Genomic DNA, 19,226 nt, shown 5'->3' with positions numbered 1-19,226 from the left:
TTCTTGCCGAAGCCGTGACTTGCTTAGATGTCCTGCGATGGGCTCGAGATAGAGGGATGCAGTGCATATCCATTTTCACTGGCTCAAAGGTTGAGACGACAGCTTGAGAAAGCCAAACCCTTCATTATTTTTCCCTTTTGATTTTAGTCTAATTTTTTGAGGGGTTATTAATAAAATTGATACAACGTAAAACAATTCAAGAGTAAAATTACACAAATGACAAGGACTATCGGGTTAACGTGCCCTTCATTTTATATGTTTTATTCAGCTATTTTATAATTTAGGTGGAGCTTACCAAAACTTCATACAAACTATGTTTGGATTACAGATTTGGATAAAAATTTGTACAAAGAAAATAAAAGGGGAGAGAAATGTGAATGAAATTTAAGACTAATTATTTTTATTTTTTTACATTTTTCTCTCATTTTCTTTACCCTTTCCAAATCTCTACCTAAATCCATGATCCAAACAAAACTTGGTGTTTGGGATGAACATACTCTTATCGTATTCGTGAAGTGAATTTAAATCCATCAAGATAGACAGTTCAAAGTATTTCAAGAGAGATAGATGGGTCAACATTCTAGTCCAGAATGAAAACAGAAGGTTATATATCAAAAGATGGAAATATAACAGTTAACTGCACATAAATATACAAAATGGGTTACAAAAATAAATCAAGAACAACATAATGCATGCCATCACAGGCATTTTCACAGGTCAAAAGCAAGTAAAGTAAAAAGAGATTACATTGTCAAATTGAAAAAAGATAGACATGTCGACAGATAAAATTTGAAGCAAATGCAGCTACCAAAATTTGGAAAAAGATCAAAACTTTTGGCAGCATTGACATTCAATGATTATGAAACAAAATCCCACAAGCTTCAAAGAAACTTAACAAGAACTGGCTAACTTCTTTTGAGAGAGCTGCTCAACGGGATCATCCTTGTTTCTCTCCATGGCTTTCCTAGCAAGTTCATAACCAGCGAAATTCATGGCACCCAGTGGAGCAACCCAAAAGAACCTCGGTACAGCTCCTTTGAAAAATCCAAGAGGTCCCTCACGACGGAGAATAAAGATGGTCACCATTGACATTGACAAACGCCGTCCCCCAGGAGCAGTCATCATTCTAGTTTTTATTACGTCAAAGGGCGTTGTGCTGACAGCAGTTAGCCCACCAGACAGAGCCCCAACAACAATTGTCTCCCAGGGCTCCAGATCCCGTCCCAAAAGACGCTGGGCGACCTAAAACAGGATACATGATAGTCAGTACAGAGATGTATACATGATTGTATATAAAATTAGGGTGTTAGATATCGGCCATTACATATGGGATTTTGGACTTCCAATACTGTTAGTTACTAATTTATCAGCCAATATTGCCAGATAACAACTGATATATGACCGTATATCAGATACTGATACATATCTGATATTGGTATTTAAAATCATGCATCAGACCAAACATTGAACTATTTCTCACCCTTAGTTATACTGCTTCATAAATTTACAGAATGCCACAGAAAGCGCAAGAAAAACAATAAAAATATAAATTGTCATGAGAAAACAGTGGTTGTTCGGATGGATCAGTCTAGACTAATAACTAAAATATCCTCAATAAATGCAAAATGAAGCTAAAAAGTCTTCATCAGCCGAGAAGTTCACATCAGGGAACTTCTTAGTTCAAAATTATGAATTTTTTGAGTGATGATGACCTTTAATCTGAGCGAAAACCGAAGTAGCTATGAAAAGTGTCCATTCAATTGTTCATAGGGCTTAAGTAGAGCCTTAGTCGACAATATTGATCTCAATTGCTCTCATCACTGCAAATGTAGGCATGTGTCTCGAGGTATACCTCAGGCAATCAGGTAGGGTTGTAAAATGAACCAAACTGCTGAAGGTAGTGTTCTGCTAACTAAAAGCTCACTTGAGATCGACTCATTATGTAAACTAGGCAAGATTAAAGACATTTTAAAGCTTGTTAATTTTATGAGTTTGGCTTAAACTTGGCTCGATAAGCTTATATGCACTCTATGATTATATAAAAAACCAAGTTACTCAAAACTTGGGTTATGATTGGCCTGATTGAAACTCATTTCAGATGAACTCGAAAGGTAACAAGCCAAGTTCAACCACATATTGAAGTTAGTTAAGTTTTCAAGCCAAACTTGCACAACCTTCTGCTTAGCTTAACTAGACTCGTAACTCGTTTATAGCCCTACAATCAAGTACAATCAGCATAACCTATAACAATATGCTAGTACGCAAGTGCACTAAATGTTTTTTCCACGTCGTTGTATTCAGCAACCCATCACTTATGTGGTCATATTTTTGTATCGTTTCTTCTTTTGTCAACAATAAAAATTGAACACCCCTTGAATGCCTTTACCGCAAGTTACAACATCAGCAATATTTTCCAGATTCATTGATCTATTTTAATCATCTCAAAGTGGTTAAAGAGTTGATCTTTACCTGGTAAAAAGTTCCAGACCATTAAGTGGCAAAAAGAATCATATAATATTTAAGTGGCAAAAAAGAAAATCTTTTGGTATTTCTGGACCATCATGAAATTATCCGACTCTTAAATAAGGAAGATGTCAGTAGATAGGTTTTAAACAATTAGTATCTTTGAGTATCTGCCACAGAAAACTTTTCGGGTATGCTTCCGTGACTTTTTTTTAGGTAGGGTTGTTAGTAGCTTTTTGTTCTGCTTGCTCATTCTATGCTATTCAGGTATAGTTGCACATTTTATATTCAACCTTCAGAAAATTTATAGCCTAATTACACATAACCTGAATTTGAATGGCTCCATCCAATTATATAAGGATTTTCATAGGACAAATCTATGACATTGAAACGAACACAAGGAATATAGAAAACTTCACCCTAATTCTTGTATATCATCCTTTCTAGGTTTTTTGAAATGAAAATTTTGATATTCTTAACATCAACTTTGAGATGGCCACTGTTTCCAGGAAATGATTTTGTTTGAAATAACAAATTTTTAACTGAAACCAAGTCATTCAGATTCAAGGAACAGCCAAGTAGGTGCTTAATTTATTTGTTGATGTCACAAAATATTATTGATGCACTACTCCACACAAGAAGGTAAGACAATGGAAATACAATTATCATTGGGCCAATTACAATGCATACTGGATTATTTCCAACAATGAAGTGACCTTATTGCTTGATTAAAAAGGAAAAATTAAAAATCTTATTATTTGGGTCAAACTCAATGTTGATTTGAGTACACAAAACCAAGGAAATCTTGTATTTGTTTTCTCAAACCAACAAAGATATTGAAGAAGATTATTTTTTTGATCAGCAAAATAAAGGAATTTATTGCTGTAATCAAGAAGTAAAACAACATACAATATTCAATTACATCAACAAAAGACACGAGATGCAGCAAGCATCACAGCTAAACTCGAAATCCCAACAATGTAGGCACCCAAAGGCAAACAAATCATGTGCAAGCACCCAACCAAACAGAAGAAAAGAAAATTAAGCAGGCAAGCTACCAACCAAAAAAAGGAAAAAACATGGGGGGTCATCCTTGGACTTGAGGAAGGAAAAACAAAAGGTAACCCTATGACTCTGGGTCTAGTGAAAGCAATGATGGATATAGTTGTGCTCCAGTAAAAGTACTACAGTTAACAGCCTGGTCAAGATGACCCTATTAAAGGGAACATTCAGCTTATCAAATCCAATACAGATCAAAATAAATATGAAGAAAATAGTAGCAGCACGCATGAAAAAACAGGAAAAGAAAACAATACAAGAGCAATACGGAAGCAAAACTAAATGTATTTTAGAGTTGAATAGTTTGATATACATTGTTGGACTAATTTCCTAATAGCTTAAGCTTTTGGGACTAGTGGTGATCTAACATGGTATCAAGAGTGTTCTGGGAGGTCTTAGGTTCAAGTCTCACCATCTATACTCGTTTGTTGTTTGCATTATGTTTCTCCCTACAGTCTTGGATAGTTTGACATACATTGTTGGGTCTGTTTCACTAGTGGTGATCTACCTATTAGTGCCCATGAACACATTCTAGAAGCACCAAATAAATGTAAAGTTGAAGGTATTATATCTGGCTTCACATGGGAACATTCCATACCTTTTTGGATTCAGCATAAAGCCCCATGCCTGCAACATAGAATGGAACCTCCCGGAAAAGAGTGGCACCAGTACCACGGAAAAAACCTTTAAGACCATCTTGATTCCAAGTACCAACAATTGCCTCCCCAACATTATCAAAAATGCCAGCCTGCAGCCTTTGTTTCAATACCTCACATGGTATCCTCACTGCTGTCCCCAGGACAGTGCTAGAGAAAGATGCTACAGATTGAACCTATGTAGCAGGAAAATACAAACTAATTCATTTACTGCTTCAAATCTCTATCAAACTAATTCATTCACTGCTTCAAATCTCTATCAATGTCAAATAATCGTACATATCCAAGTTCACAGTTACATCTGGAAACCAATATGCAATACCACACTTCAAATATGATTTGTGATGTGCCACAAACACAACGTGCACACGATGCATGTGACTGAGCAAGCACCATTCCTGAAGTCTATCTATATGCAAGCAGTATCACAAAAGTGAAAAGGTAACTGGTCCGAGTTAATTTTACATAACAAACAGCAGTGTTCTACTTTCGGTTGGAGTAAGAGATGCTTCTGCAAATGATGCCACCACTACTCAAACCAGTGCTACCAGAAAACGCAAACACCCTAGCAATTTACATTTTGGAACGCACGTTCTAAAACATGGTGTACAATTTTGTTCCAAAACTGTGAATTTATCGATCCAAAGTGATCCAATAAATTTTTCTACGTTTTTAATTAAAAGTTCTTAATAGGAGAAAAAGTAAGATATAATGAACTAAAATCTAGATGGAGTGGAGTTTTGGAATGACAATAGTGTAAAACAATGGATCATAATGCTCATAGAACTGTGTTGTTGAATGATTAAATTGAAGAAAAATACACTATAATCTATTCGATGACAAATTAAGAAGTCTATACACTGGACACAATGCAGAGCACCCACAATTAATGATACAGAAAATCTTGTAAGAAAGATGCGATTCAGGATAAGGTGCTACCAACATAATCCTGTTAGAAACAGTGGCAGCAAACCTATGACCTAGGATTAAACCTGGGTAGCTAACAGAGTGCAGTATTCAAACAAGAGTAAAAGAGACTAGGATGTTGACAAGGAAAAGACTTTAAAAATCATATTAAGATTAGACATACTATTCTGCACTCATACTAATTCAGCAGTGAAAAAATTAGGGAATAAAAGGATCCAAAAAGATAACCAAGCTGTGCTTGGGAAGGACAGTGAGATGCTCTGCCAAAATTCTGTTCGATCTTGAAGATAAATAACGTTAGGTAACCAAGGAAGCAAGTTTTTCCTCAAAAAAAAAAAATATATATATATATATATATATGTAGAACTGAAAAATAGAAACAAAAACTACAAGAAGAAGAAGCTATGAAGCATGGACACTTCTAAAGAAGGTTACGTATCCGTGTCATGTCCATGTCAGACACCGACACTCTTTGGACACTTCCCCAGCACAAGTCCGACACTCTTCAAAACGTGTCCTATTTTTTAATTTTTTTTAAAGATCCAAACACTCTTTGGACACTTGGAAGATACACGTGTTTATCGCTTAAACACACGTATCTATCGATTAGACACAGATGAAACTAATTATAAGTTTAAACAAAACAACTCAAAATACAATAATAAAACAAAAATTATATAAATTTATAGGAATTAGTATCATATTGCATTTTTTCTTATCTTTAAATGCTATATTCATATATATAACATATAATAAATATATAAAATTATATATTTCATGTGTGTCCTCCACGTGCCATGTCCTACATTTGTTGAAAATTGGCATGTCGGCGTGTCCGTCTCGTGTCACGCTTCCTTGTCCATGCTTCTTAGAGAATAAGGGAAAAAAAAGAGCAATCCATATAAGAACCACTGTATAATTTTACAATAGATAGTACCTGTATGTCGGGAAGGTTTGGAGCAACATTTATTAACACAAGCTTACTTGCTTCACAAATGCCAGTTCGCAAGCCATGGCTGCAATGCCAGAAGTACATGTTAGTTAAACAAGCAAGACTCACTAAACAAAACCAAAAAACAAGAGAAAAAAAAAATAATACTCCCTCCGTCCCACAATGTTGGTCCCTTTTGAAAATTCAAACTTTTTAATGGAACATGTAATTATTGTTTTAAAGTCAAATCAAAAGATATTGATTTACCATATTGCCCCTTTATTCCCATTATTAAATATTGTTATAATAATTTTTAAAGGGTAGTTTTGGAATAACATAAAATTTATGTTTTTGACTTTTTAAAATGGACAACCATTTTGGGACATCAAAAAATGACAAAATGGACCAACAATATGGGATGGAAGGAGTAATAATTACCTTGAAAACTGTCCAAGAATTGCTGGGATGGAGCCTTTGTATACCCCCTGGAGCCCAATTTGCGGAAGCTTTGACAAAATCTCAGGAAAGTTGAGTGTTGATGCTTGCACTTGAGTCTGAGAAACCATTAAACCATTATCAGTGGCCCAATGGAAAACCATAAAAGAAACAATGTGTACCAAGACCAACTTTGCAGAATATATGTTTAACTCTTTTGAATAATTTAATTATTTACTTCTGCTCTTTTAATTATTTAATCATATGAACTAGTAGTTGTCTTGTGCTGTAAAGTAAAAACTATGAAGCCACTAGGTCCAGACTCCCCACCACATTTGTAACATTCCGGGTTTCAAAACCCTATTTTAAATGAATATCTCTCCAGGTTCAGAATATTTGTAATTGGATCCATGGGTTGACATGACTTACTGAGGTTGTAAAGATGTGATTGAACCTCGTTCATGTCGAATTATTACATTGTATTTCATTTTCATAGTTAAAGAGAGTTGTTGGGGCTTTGAACTGGAGACTTCATTTGGTTTTTATACCAGAAATTTTGGGTGTTCCCTTGAGCAATCAATTGACCACTCAAGCGGTCTCTGTAGCTTGCAGGACTTTTTGTTGCAAAGATTTATGCTGTGAACTTGGGTTGACCGCTCATGAAGTCAATTGGACCTCGCAAAATCTTCTTCTTCTGCAGAGTGCAGAACCTGAGGAACTAGAGGGACCTCTCGAGCAGTGCAACAGATTCAGCTAAAATTCAGGTGACACGGTCCATCCTTTTCCACTTTTTGTACCCTCCTTTTTTGTACTTATGCATGATTTCCATCAGAACAAGTCTCTCTCTCTCTCTCTCTCTCTCTCTATAAGTTATTATGTGTTTCCTTTAGTTTGTTTTACATACATTGCAGGTCATCATGCTATAGTTATATTTTAGTTGTACTTGTTCATGTTTCTTAGCCTCTTCATGAAATTGGTGGTGGATTGGTGGTTGTTGTCAATTCAATTTGTGTTTGGAACACCTTTTGTGGAAAATCCCTAATTTTTGGCTATGTTAGGATTTACATTGAGAATCTAAATTATCATTCATGTTGAAATTATTGTTGAAGCATGTTTATTGAATCACATGTTGAAATTTTGGTGTGAGTCACTTTGTGGAATAAATCAACTTGGGTTCCAGGCTCCTAGGTGAAAGACCCAAAATTTGGCCAATGGGACAACGGGTCCTTCCGGCTAACAACTAGTGAAAGTTAGAATATCACATGACTTCTCCGTAAAGAAGGTGCATGGAATTGGTGTCATGCAAACTGAGGGTGTGTGGTGTGGTGTGGTTTGGTGTGGTGTGGTGTGGTGTGGTGTGGTGTGGTGTGCACCTGTGTTTGTGAAACCACGAAACTCATTAATGAGGAATTAATCAAGAGTTGGTCTTATTTTATTTAATTATCACATTTCATACACTTTGCATCATTCACGCTTCATATGTCAACATTGCATCATTCGTATCTCATTTGACAACATCGTATTGCCCTTTACTTGTTAGTTCAGTGCGCAGAAATTATCTGTACACACAACACTACTGTACACCATGATAACATATAAGTTTGTAGAAAATTATTCTATACTACACTAGTTAGTTCATCCCTTCCTTTTTAGGAAATGAGCCGAGAGGACCTGCATTAAGCTGGTTCGGGGTTTAAAGAGTCACTTTCATGCTTCATTTTGATATTCTGTTGTAATATTTGTAATAGTAAACTCTTAAGACTGTAATATCTTTTGGACTTGCTGTTTGTTTTCGGAAAGAAGGAAGGTGAATAACACTCACTTTGGGTGGGGCTTACACCATGTGTTATTATTATATAGGACTTGGAGCCATTATGGGTAGTCCCAGTTATTTTCTTTCTTTAATTAAACTTTTGTAAATTTATTTGAAGGCTTGATTTGTGAGCCCCAAGATGATTGAAATTTGTATAATTTTGTTTCTTTATGGGGACCTATTGGGAAATGTATGTATGCATGCTCGTACATGGTAGGTGTAAGGTCACAGATCATTCCCTAGTGACTGTACCTTCAAACCAAGCCAAATCACTTTAAATATTAAATTAATAAATGAGTCTTTATAATTTATTCACCACCTGTCACATTAATACTGTTCTGGTTCATTGTTCTGTATCTTTGAATTAAGGGCGTGACAATATTCCTTCCTGCCTCCACGTCATCCAGAGATTCAGAATAATTGCTTTATGACATAACAATTTGCATTGCAAGTGCTCATAATAATCTCTCACAAAGACACAGTATCATCCAGCCTCAAAAGCTCGGTAAAGATAGTTCATAAATGAGACCTTTCTCACTACAAAGTTTCCATAATCCATTACAAACAGAATAGCTATACGCTAAGGCCAGGCCCATCCAGAGCATCGATTTTATCATCCATCGCTTGCATCTATAAAGATGTTATTGTAATTGGACTAGCGGACAAGTCGAAAAATGTTCATTGTCATATCAATTATATTATAGGCTAAGCATTGATTTTACGTCATAGATTTCCCTGTATGGGCATATCTAAGCGAGTGAGAAACATAGGACATGATAACATAAGTATACACATGAAACATTACCCTTGTGGGTGAGGGAAGGAAGGAAAAAAAGACAGAGTATTAAGCTGATGACTTTACCTTTACTGTATCAACAGGGTGCATTAATGCACAAGAGAGTGCACAAGACAGGCCCCCTGCTAATGCAGATTTCAGAACACTGTTAGCAGGTAAGTCCACAGGTGGTGCAACAGCAACAACAGTAGCAGCTTCGAACCAGATACTCCTGCATGATTTATAAAATAAAGTTACTATCAGCTAAAAGTGACCTTGCAGCTCATATGGACCCTCGTTGAGGTCAAGTATATCAAAAAATTAGGATCTCTCAACAACAAAGCAAGGCGAATTACAGCCGCACACCCTACCCATAAACCTAAAGAGGTGCTTTACTGCTTCTTATTTTCATTTCCACAGTTATTACTAATTTATAAAATAAATAAATAAACAACAACAACAAAGGTGCTTTACTGCCACACTCTCTCTCTCTCTCTCTCTCTCTCTCAAACACACGCGCGCACACACACACACACACACAAGTGGCCGCATGCAGACATGTTTTCAAGAGCAAATAGCTGCAACAGGATATTTAATATTGATTTTCCCATTTGCATGATTTATTGTGTTGTTTTCTACACAACCATCTCCAAGGAATATTTTTGTATGTCTATTTGTGTGTGTGATGCCGAATTCTTCTATGAATATTCAATGATTGCAGGTACCTTAAAATAAATTAGTTTTAGTATGTCTATTGTGTGTGTGATGCCGAATTCTTCTATGAATATTCAATGATTGCAGGTACCATAAAATAAATTAGTTTTAGTATAATCTATGTATTTTTTAAGTAAAATAAATTATATTAAAAAGCACTGAAGGGGAGCACCTCAGATATAAACTATATATTACAAGTCAAAATCTTTATCATACTCGACAACGCAACATACACTTCTCACTTATAAAATGTGCATTTTAGTTCTCGTTAATGAATAACATTTTCATGCATCATTCATGGGCTTTAAATGTTTTTTTTTTCCCCGTATGCTTCAAATATATGAAGATTTATTTCATGTTTAATATTTTTTTGTGGGTTCACATAAATATCACACATGACACTCTAGATTATTTGATGAGCACAATGAAATGAAAAAATTTATTATTATTATTGATGATAAATGCACTTGAAGTTCCTACCAAAGAGAAGATTTAAAGCCAGAAGATGTTTAAAGCCATTTCAGTTCAATCACCGGCAATAGCTTCCCCATGTTTTCCCAATCCTATCAAATGAATATATTCATGGGCTCTCGGTCCGTAAATCCAATTTTGGATTTTTCTTTTTTTTCTTCTTCTTCTTTTTTTTTTTTTTTTTTTTTTTTTTTTTTTCTATCCAAAGTTCCACACTCTAAATACTTTGTCCATAAGAACAAATTCCTGTAAAATGACAAAAGTACCCATGTCTATATATATGCTATACGGTGGAAAAAGATAAATCAAACCCTCTCTCCCTCTCTCTATCTCTCTCCGACACCACCACCACTGTCCCGACACCACTATCTCCGGCACCACCATCACCGTCACCATCCTTCCCCTCCAACACCACTGTCACCATCGCGACTGCCAACGATCTCTCTTCTCTCTTCTCCCTCTCTTCATCTCCCACACCACCACCACCGCAATACCACCATCCTTCCTCCCAACACCACCGTCGCCGTCTCAACCGCTGACGATCTCAAATCTGAGATCTGAAACAGATCAGATATCCAGTTCGCCACCAACGCCGGCGATCCAACCTGCACCCACTCCAAGCTGTTGATCATTTTCTTGTGTGAACTCTGTGTGTGTGTGTGTGTGTGTGATCTGTGGAGATTGGTGGAAAACCTACTGGTATATCCTTTGTTATCTAATGTACAGATCAATTGAAATTTGTGTAATGTGTTTTATTTTAAAAAAGTCTCAACATTTAAGCTTTGAGTTTGTTTCGGTTTTGTTCTGTGCTGAATTACATCGAGAATCTCAATGGAAATTATATACATATATACGTATATATATGTATGTATATGTACGTGATCTGTGTGTGTTTTTGTATTTGTTTTCATGTATATCTATGTGTGTTTTCATTTATATATATGTATGTATATGTATGTGACATGTGGCTTTGTTTATATTTGGTAAATTTCTGGGTTATTTCCAGCATTTTCCAGATCTAGATCTAGTGTTGATGTGGTTGAAAATGAAAATTCAATAGATCTGTTCAAAGACAGGTTCAGATCTGTTCAAAATACTCAGATCTGTTGAGAAAGCAGACTTCAAAAAGTCCAGATCTGTTCATATTCCTTCTTTTTTTTTTTTTGGGTCAGGTTCATTTTCCTCTTTTGTTCTCTGGTTGTGTTAGACAGAGAGAGAGACTTGTTTTGGTAGAGAGAGAGAGAGAGAGAGACTGCTTTGTGTTTTTGGATAGAATTTCAACAGACGGGTGTGTTTTTGGATGCCCTGTTTGGTTGCCTAGAAAAATTTGGATAGATAAGATTTTGACAGATAGAATTCAAGAAAAAAACGAATAGATAATAAAATTGGGATAGATAGATTTAAACAGGTAAATGAATAAATTGAATATATAATAAAATTTGGATAGATATTTGAATAGATAAGGGAAAAATAATTGAACAAATAAACCAAACCAAACCAAGCCAAGCCAAGCCAAGCCTTAAGTCCCATCAAATGGGGTCGGCTAAAAATAATTGAACAAATAGTCAAAAAAATTAAACAGATAAAAAAAAGTCAACAGATAAATTAAGAGGTAAAATTAGAAACAAAATGTCCTTCAAAACAAATAAGAAGACTTCTTACCAAATTATTTCACAAAAGGTGGACTTCTTACCAACAAAAAATATCTATTGGGCCTAACGTCTTATACCCTCCTTAGATTGGACTTTTCAACAATTTTTTTCTATATTCATTGCCCATCATGTACCAATGACTTAAATAATGAGAAAAAGGCGCAATTTTCACTAAAAACAATTACCGCCAAAAAAAAATTTCTTGAAACCACCTGAACAGGAGCACTAGATACTTTCTAAAAACATGTCACCAAATTTCTTCTCCAGCTGTTCCATTCTTCTGAAAAATTCTATGCAAATGAGACCAAACCAGCTATCAATTAAACACATTTCATTTCTTACTTCCACGTGAAATGAAGACAGGTCAACACCAGGTTACTTTAAGTTTCTGCTGAAATTTCACAAATCATACTATTTGAAAGAACAAAAATATCTCACCGGGGATCTTCTTGAAGTCGATGAGATGGAAGTAGAAGCATAAAATTCCGAAAATGTCCATAAGAAATAGATTCTTCCGTGTCTGCTTTCAGAAACCTCATCATGGCAACAGCATTGTCCTCATTAGCCGGAAGACCAGCATTCTTTAGCGATGTCAAGATTTCACTCTTTTGCAATGTCCCAGACTCGCTCAAACACAGAGTAGTATAAGCTCGTAGAATGGTTGGTTCCTTTTGTTCCATCAATGACAAGAATTGTTTCCAACCAAAAGACTTCGAAAACAAGTGACTTCTAGTATGGTGCATGAATTCATGTGCATATCTCCGAGGTAGTTTTCTCTTTCTCATAGCAATTTCAAGATCTTCCAAAGTAACTTGGCCATCACCATCTCTATCCAACTCCTCAAAGAACCTTCGTCCTGTAAAAATGCAAGATATACATAAGGAACAAATCTTTAGAAAATATGAAAAAAATTAAAAGCTCATCAGCCTATATAATCAATCACATCGCGGCTCTTCTTTTCCCATTTAGAGGACAAGGTTACAAGAGAGAATCTCAAAGGACAGTGGATAATGCAAAACATAATGTAATTAAAATGATATTATGAATGGGAAACCAATTCCAGGCCTTCATTTTTTCTTGTGGGACCGGGTGCTTAAACACACACTCACACACACACACGCACACACACACACGCATATATATATATATATATTGTGAAGCTATAAACTCCGCCAGTCCCAAGTCCGAGTAAAGGAGGAGGGTTGTCTATTAGGTAATCGACAGCCAACACGTCAAAAAGCCGCTCGGATCCCTTATGAAAATGAATCCTATTTTGAATCGATTAAATGCTAGGTCGTTCCCCTTAATTGACGTGTTGCGCCTGCCTCCAGGTGTTTCGAAAAGTAAGCAAGGAGCACCGCATCGACGCCTGGGTGTGGTGAAAAATGGGCAAAGGTTTTCACATTTTTCTGTACGAGCGTGGATAAAGAAACTAGTCCAAGACTATAGGTTTAGGGTAGCCACATGCAATGTAAGAACTTTTACTGGTAAGATTATGGAATTGGTAGATGTCATGATTAGGAAGAGAGTTAGTATAGCTTATGTATAAGAAACTATGTGAACGGGTGAGAAAGCTAGGAAAATAGAGGATACCGGTTTTAAACTGTATTATAGTGGCAAGGATAGACATAGGAATGGGGTAGGAATAATAGTTGCCAAGAGTCTTGTAGAAAATGTAGTGGCGATTATTAGGAAAGGTGATAGGATTATGTTGCCTAAACTAACTATTGGAGAGAATATAGTGAACGTTATTAGTGCATACGCCCCACAAGTAGGATTAGACGATCAGACTAAGAGAGATTTTTTGGACCAAATGGATGAGGTATTACAAGAAATATCCATAGGAGAAAACCTAGTTATAATGGGTGATTTCAACGGCCATATAGGAATAGATAAACTAGGTTATGAGAGGATGCATGGTAGGTATGGTTTTGGTGACAGAAATGAGGCTGCTGAGAGTATTTTAGATTTTGTGTAGGCTTCTGACTTGGAGGTGGCTAATACTATGTATAAGAAGAGAGAGGACCATTTGATAACCTTTAAGAGTGGATCAATTAGGAGCCAAATAGACTACTTTCTAGTAAGAAAAGTGCACCGTCTAAAATGCAACGATTGTAAGGTGATTCCTTGAGAGAACCTGACGTCTCAACATAGGATTTTGGTACTAGATTTATGGTTTAAAAGGCAATACCAAGCTAAGAAGGATAGTGGGAGTCATAGGAAGAGATGGTGGGACATAATAGGAGATAAACTAGAAATATTTATGAATAGAATGGATAAAGAAGGTACTTGGTACTTGGGACTTGGAAGATGATACTAACAATATGTAGAACTCGATGGCCAATTGTATGAGGAGAATCTCAAGGGAAGTTCTTGGAGTGTCGAAAGGAAAGAGACCTAACTCTAGGGAAACTTGGTGATGGAGAGAGGAGGTTCAAGCAGTAGTAAAGACGAAAAAAAGAGTGCTTTAAAAAGTGATAGAACAATAGAACTCAAGAAAACCTTAAGAGCTACAAATTGGCTAATAAGGTAGTCAAAAAAGTAGTGAGGGAGACTAAGTTGAAAGCCTATGATGACCTATACACTAGACTAAATAATAAGGAATGAGAGAAAATAATATACAAACTTGCAAAGATAAGAGGAAGGAGAATAAGAGATTTTAATCAGGTTAAGTGCATCAAGAGTGAGGACTCTAAGATGTTGGTGAAGGATGAAGAAATTAAGGAGAGGTGGAAGAACTATTTTGAGAAATTGTTAAATGAGGAACATGGAAGTAGGTCAAAAGGGAAAGAAGTAGGCAATTATATGAAAAACCAGGACTATAGGTTCTATCAGAGGATTACGAATTTTGAAGTGATGATTGCACTTAACTAGATGAAATCGAATAAGGCTTTAGATATCCTTGTTGAAACTTGAAAATGTTTAGATAAGAAGGGGATTGCTTAGTTAACTAAGTTATTTAGTAAAATTTTGTTGACTAGGAAAATGCTAGCGAAGTGGAGGAAGAGTATTTTAGTGTCAATCTATAAGAATAAAGGAGACGTCCAAAACTGCAATAACTATAGAGGAATCAAGCTGGGAGAGAGTGGTGGAACGTCGATTGCGAAATATAACAGAGATGTCAAAGAATCAATTTGAGTATGTCTGGTAGGTCAGCAATGGAAGCGATCTATCTTTTGAGGAGAGTAATAAAAAAGTATAGAGAAAAGAAAATAGATATTCATATAGTTTTATCGATCTTGAGAAAGCATATGATAAAGTGTTTCGGAATATAATCCAGTGGGGGTTAGAAAAGAAAGGGGTGACAAAAGGTTACATTGATGTGATTAGGGATATGTTTGAAGGTGTGGTGACCATTATTAGATCGCCTGCTGGAGAGACAAGTGAATATTCAATTACTGTAGGGTTACGCCAAGGACCAACCTTAAGTCCGTATCTTTTTGCTTTTGTTACGGATGCGTTGACGAGAAATATTCAGGATAATATGTCATGGTGTATGTTTTTTGCAGATGATATCATGTTAGTGGATGAGACTAGAGAAGGAGTTAACACTAAGTTGGAGACTTAGAGAGAAGCACTTGAATCTAAAGGATTTAGGATAAGCAGAACTAATAACAATGAAAGCAGAGAATAAGTGAAGATTGAGAACCAAGAACTACCTAAGAGTGAACATTTTCATTATTTAGAATTGATTATCACAACGGCCTGGGAGATTGGAGCGGATGTAATCCGTAGAATTAAGGTAGGGTGGCTTAAGTGACGGAGTGCGTCTGGGACACTGGGCGATAAACGAGTATCCACTAGACTAAAAGGAAAGTTCTATAAAACGGCTATTAGACCAGTGATGTTGTATAGATCGGAATGTTGAGCAACTAAGAAACAACATGTAGATAAGATGAGTGTTGTTGAGATGAGGATGCTCAAGTGGATGTGTGGCAAGACTAGAAAAGATTAGGAATGATTATATTCGAAAATGGGTAGGAGTAGTACCAATAGAATTTAAGTTGAGAGAGAATAGATTTGGAAAGAAACACTTGAATCTAAAGGGTTTAGGATAAGCTGAACTAAGACAGAGTATATGGAGTGTAATTTTAGTAACAGTAACAATGGAAGCAGAGCAGAAGTGAAGATTGAGAACCAAGAACTGCCTAAGATTGAACATTTTCATTATTTAGAATCAATTATCACAATGGCTAGGGAGATTGGAGCAGATGTGATCCATAGAATTAAGGCAGGGTGGCTTAAGTGATAGAGTGCGTTTGGGGTACTGAGCGATAAACGAGTACCCGCTAGACTAAAAGAGAAGTTACATAGAACGGCTATTAGACCAGCGATATTGTATGAGCTAGAATGTTAGGCAACTAAGAATCATGTAGATAAGATGAGTGTTACTGAGACGAGGATGCTAAGGTGGATGTGTAGCAAGACTAGAAAAGATAGAGTTAGGAATGAATATATTCAAGAATGGGTAGGAGTAGTATCGATAGAATTTAACTTGAGAGAGAATAGATTGAGACCGTTTAGTCATATACAATGGAGACCAACAGAGACAGTAGTGAAGAGATGTGATACAGTAACGGTAGATAGAAGTGTTAGGGGAAGAGGCAGACTTAGATTGACATGGACTAGTGTAGTAAATAGAGATATAAGCCTCCTTAATTTGACTAGCGAAATGGCCTTGGATAGAGTCAAGTAGAGAAGAATGATTCATGTAGCCAATCCCATTTGATAGTACTCAAGGCTTGGTTTGGTTTGGTTATTGTCAAGCTGTAACGACTAGTAAGGAATGCGCTTCTAGCAGAAAGGCAACAAAAACTTGCAATTGGATGCTAATTTAGACAAGTAACAAAATTGAATTAATAAATTTAAGCAAGGTTTCAGGTTGTATATCTTTTAATCTCAAGTATTTTGAACCTAAATGATCATTAAACAACAATGAAAGTCTTCAATGAGATATTAATAATGCAACGGAAGGAAAAGTTATTCCCACTGCCATCAATGTCTCTTCCAGTATCCATATCTTAGGTTCCGTTTGTATTTAGGAATTTGAAATGCAAGAATTGGGCATTAATCATTCAAGGAGAATAACTCAATTTTAGATTTCCTAGTTTACTTAGAACATCAAGATTGAATTCAATAGCTTTATCATGATGGCATTGAAATAACTATACAAAAAGTGTCATTTAAAAAAAATCATAGTAAGAATCCTCCTTCTAGCTTCAAGGATCCTATAAAAAGAACAAAAACAAAAAACTCTTCTACCTCAACTTATCTTCTTCTATAGTTTTTCAATCCACCTATAATAGCTATCTCTACAATATTTTTACAAGATTCAATCTCTAATTCCTTGATTTGAAATCAACATCCATTCAAACAGACTCATAATTTCTGAAGCAAGTGTTATAAGAAGGAAGGAGATCTCATATGTGGCTTGCTTGGGACCTTCTGTTATCACTAACCACATTTTGGCTGCAATCAAATCTAGTTTTATTGTTATTAATTCGCTACTAGTTTGACTTAATTTATATATTTTTTGTTTATATGTTAATTTTTATGTTCTATGTTCTCTTAATTTATTTAAAAGACTGGAGAGGTGTGTTTGGTTTGGTTTTGGGAAATAAATTTTTAAAAAAGATTTTGGGGAGAGTTCAAAAATTTTTTTGGTTTGTTTGATTGTATATTTTGAAAATAGTTTTGGAGTATGGTAATTTGGGATCATTTGATATTTTGTTGTAATTAAGTAGATGTGTCAGAGAGAAAAAGTGATTGATTGATGTGTAGGAGAGAGAGAGAGAATGATTTTGGAAATTGTTTTCCAAAATCACTAAACCAAACAAAATTTTTAAAAAAAAAAATTCCAAAATTTATTTCTCAAAAGCAAACCAAACAAGGCCTAGGTTTTTTATAAAATTATTATTAAAAAAATAAAAAAGAAAAGAAAAACTTGTTGGGCATGAACATAGTGCTGGTCCATGAATTGTATATTTGTCTAGTTGTATACTGGCTCCTCAATACAGTCTTAAAATTATTATTATGGTTTAGTAGTCAAAGCTCCAAAGTCTCTAGTTTTGGACAACGAGATTTGGCTAGAGGTCCAATTTTAGAGCTTATTTGCAGTTAGGACCCATGATAAGTTTTTTAAACCCTAAAGTCCCATTTTAAATTGTTATAATTTTCTGGACATTTATACCCTTATTTTCCTTAATTAACACATGAGAACATAGTCAGCGTGACTCTTTCTGTGCTGACATGGCAATGGTGATTACTTTTTGTATTTCAAACTTTAAAATTTCATAACTTTCATTACACATCCACTTTTTTTTTTATAAAATTTATATTTTGGAACCTACTCGTAGAGATCTATCAGACAAGATGCAAGTTTAATATAAAATTATGTAAAACTAAAAAAGTGAATTTTTAGTGAAGCTATTGTATGGACCATCATTGGCCAATGAGATTAATGGAATTCTTTGGTTGAGAGAGAAGGAAAGAGTATTCAAGTATTGAAGAGGCTTAAGGGAGCAATCTTGGTGTTAAAACTGGCAAAGGAGGTGATTAAAATTTAGCAAGGGTGGACAGCCAATGTCATGAGGCATTTGAATCATATTGCTGGGTTTTTAAAGATCCAACACTTCAAGCTTGTTTCATTGCCGTTGAACACTATGTACAACTGCTAAAAAACATTAGTAATTTCCTATGAAAGGAACTAGGTAATCAAACCCACAGCACTGACATGCCTTGTAATATAATTTCTAGGTGTGGTGGCGTTAATTATAACTTATAATTTCAAGAGTCAACGTCTATATTCTTTGTCCTTGTCTACACCCAACTTGAAAGTCGATTACTACATTAAATTTTAGCACCATTTTTGCTACCTTGTTCGTGCACTTGCTTTAGAGTATTGTCTTGATGGCTACTTTCGCTTGGAGGGAGCTACAAGAACCCATCAATGGTAAAATTTAATAATGTTGTGAAACTCAAAAATTTCATAATGCAATTGAGAATTTCAACCCATAACTGTGAAATTTCATCCCAAAACCTGAAAATTTTCAGCCCAAAAATGAGGAATTGAAATGAAACCATGAAATTTCATCACCTAGTTTTGAGAAATTGAAAAATTCGATCCCAAAAATGAAAAATCTCATCCAAAATTGAGAAATTTTCGCCCAAAATTAAGAAATTGATATGAAATTTCCCAAATTCTCAATTTCTCAAAATGAGAAATTTCTTAGTGGTGAAAAATTCATAAATTTCACAAACTTTCCATTTTTTTTACATAATTTCATATTTAATATGGATCTTGTTCGATAAATCTCAACAAATAAATTCC

At 35.3% G+C, this 19,226-nt stretch overlaps 1 protein-coding gene across 4 annotated transcripts in view; it reads right to left on the bottom strand.

Moving 5' to 3' along the window:
- Positions 1-581: 581 nt before the first annotated feature.
- Positions 582-19,226, bottom strand: part of LOC114312393 (uncharacterized) — a 32,364-nt gene continuing 13,719 nt past the window's right edge. For all 4 annotated transcript variants that reach the window (XM_028258623.2, XM_082882987.1, XM_082882989.1 and 1 more), the window contains 6 exons: positions 12,335-12,752; positions 9,147-9,291; positions 6,475-6,590; positions 6,043-6,121; positions 4,121-4,354; positions 582-1,242 (listed from right to left, as the gene is read on the bottom strand). In XM_028258623.2, coding sequence (XP_028114424.2) covers positions 892-1,242; positions 4,121-4,354; positions 6,043-6,121; positions 6,475-6,590; positions 9,147-9,291; positions 12,335-12,752 — 1,343 coding nt within the window. In that variant the 3' untranslated portion in view covers positions 582-891. The remainder of the gene's footprint in view (positions 1,243-4,120; positions 4,355-6,042; positions 6,122-6,474; positions 6,591-9,146; positions 9,292-12,334; positions 12,753-19,226) is intronic.

This window comes from Camellia sinensis, chromosome 8, assembly GCF_055761805.1.
Source record: "Camellia sinensis isolate YWXY chromosome 8, ASM5576180v1, whole genome shotgun sequence".
Classification (NCBI taxonomy): domain Eukaryota; kingdom Viridiplantae; phylum Streptophyta; class Magnoliopsida; order Ericales; family Theaceae; genus Camellia; species Camellia sinensis.
Note: the sequence above shows the minus strand (reverse complement) of the source record. Positions and strands in the feature narration are given on the sequence as shown.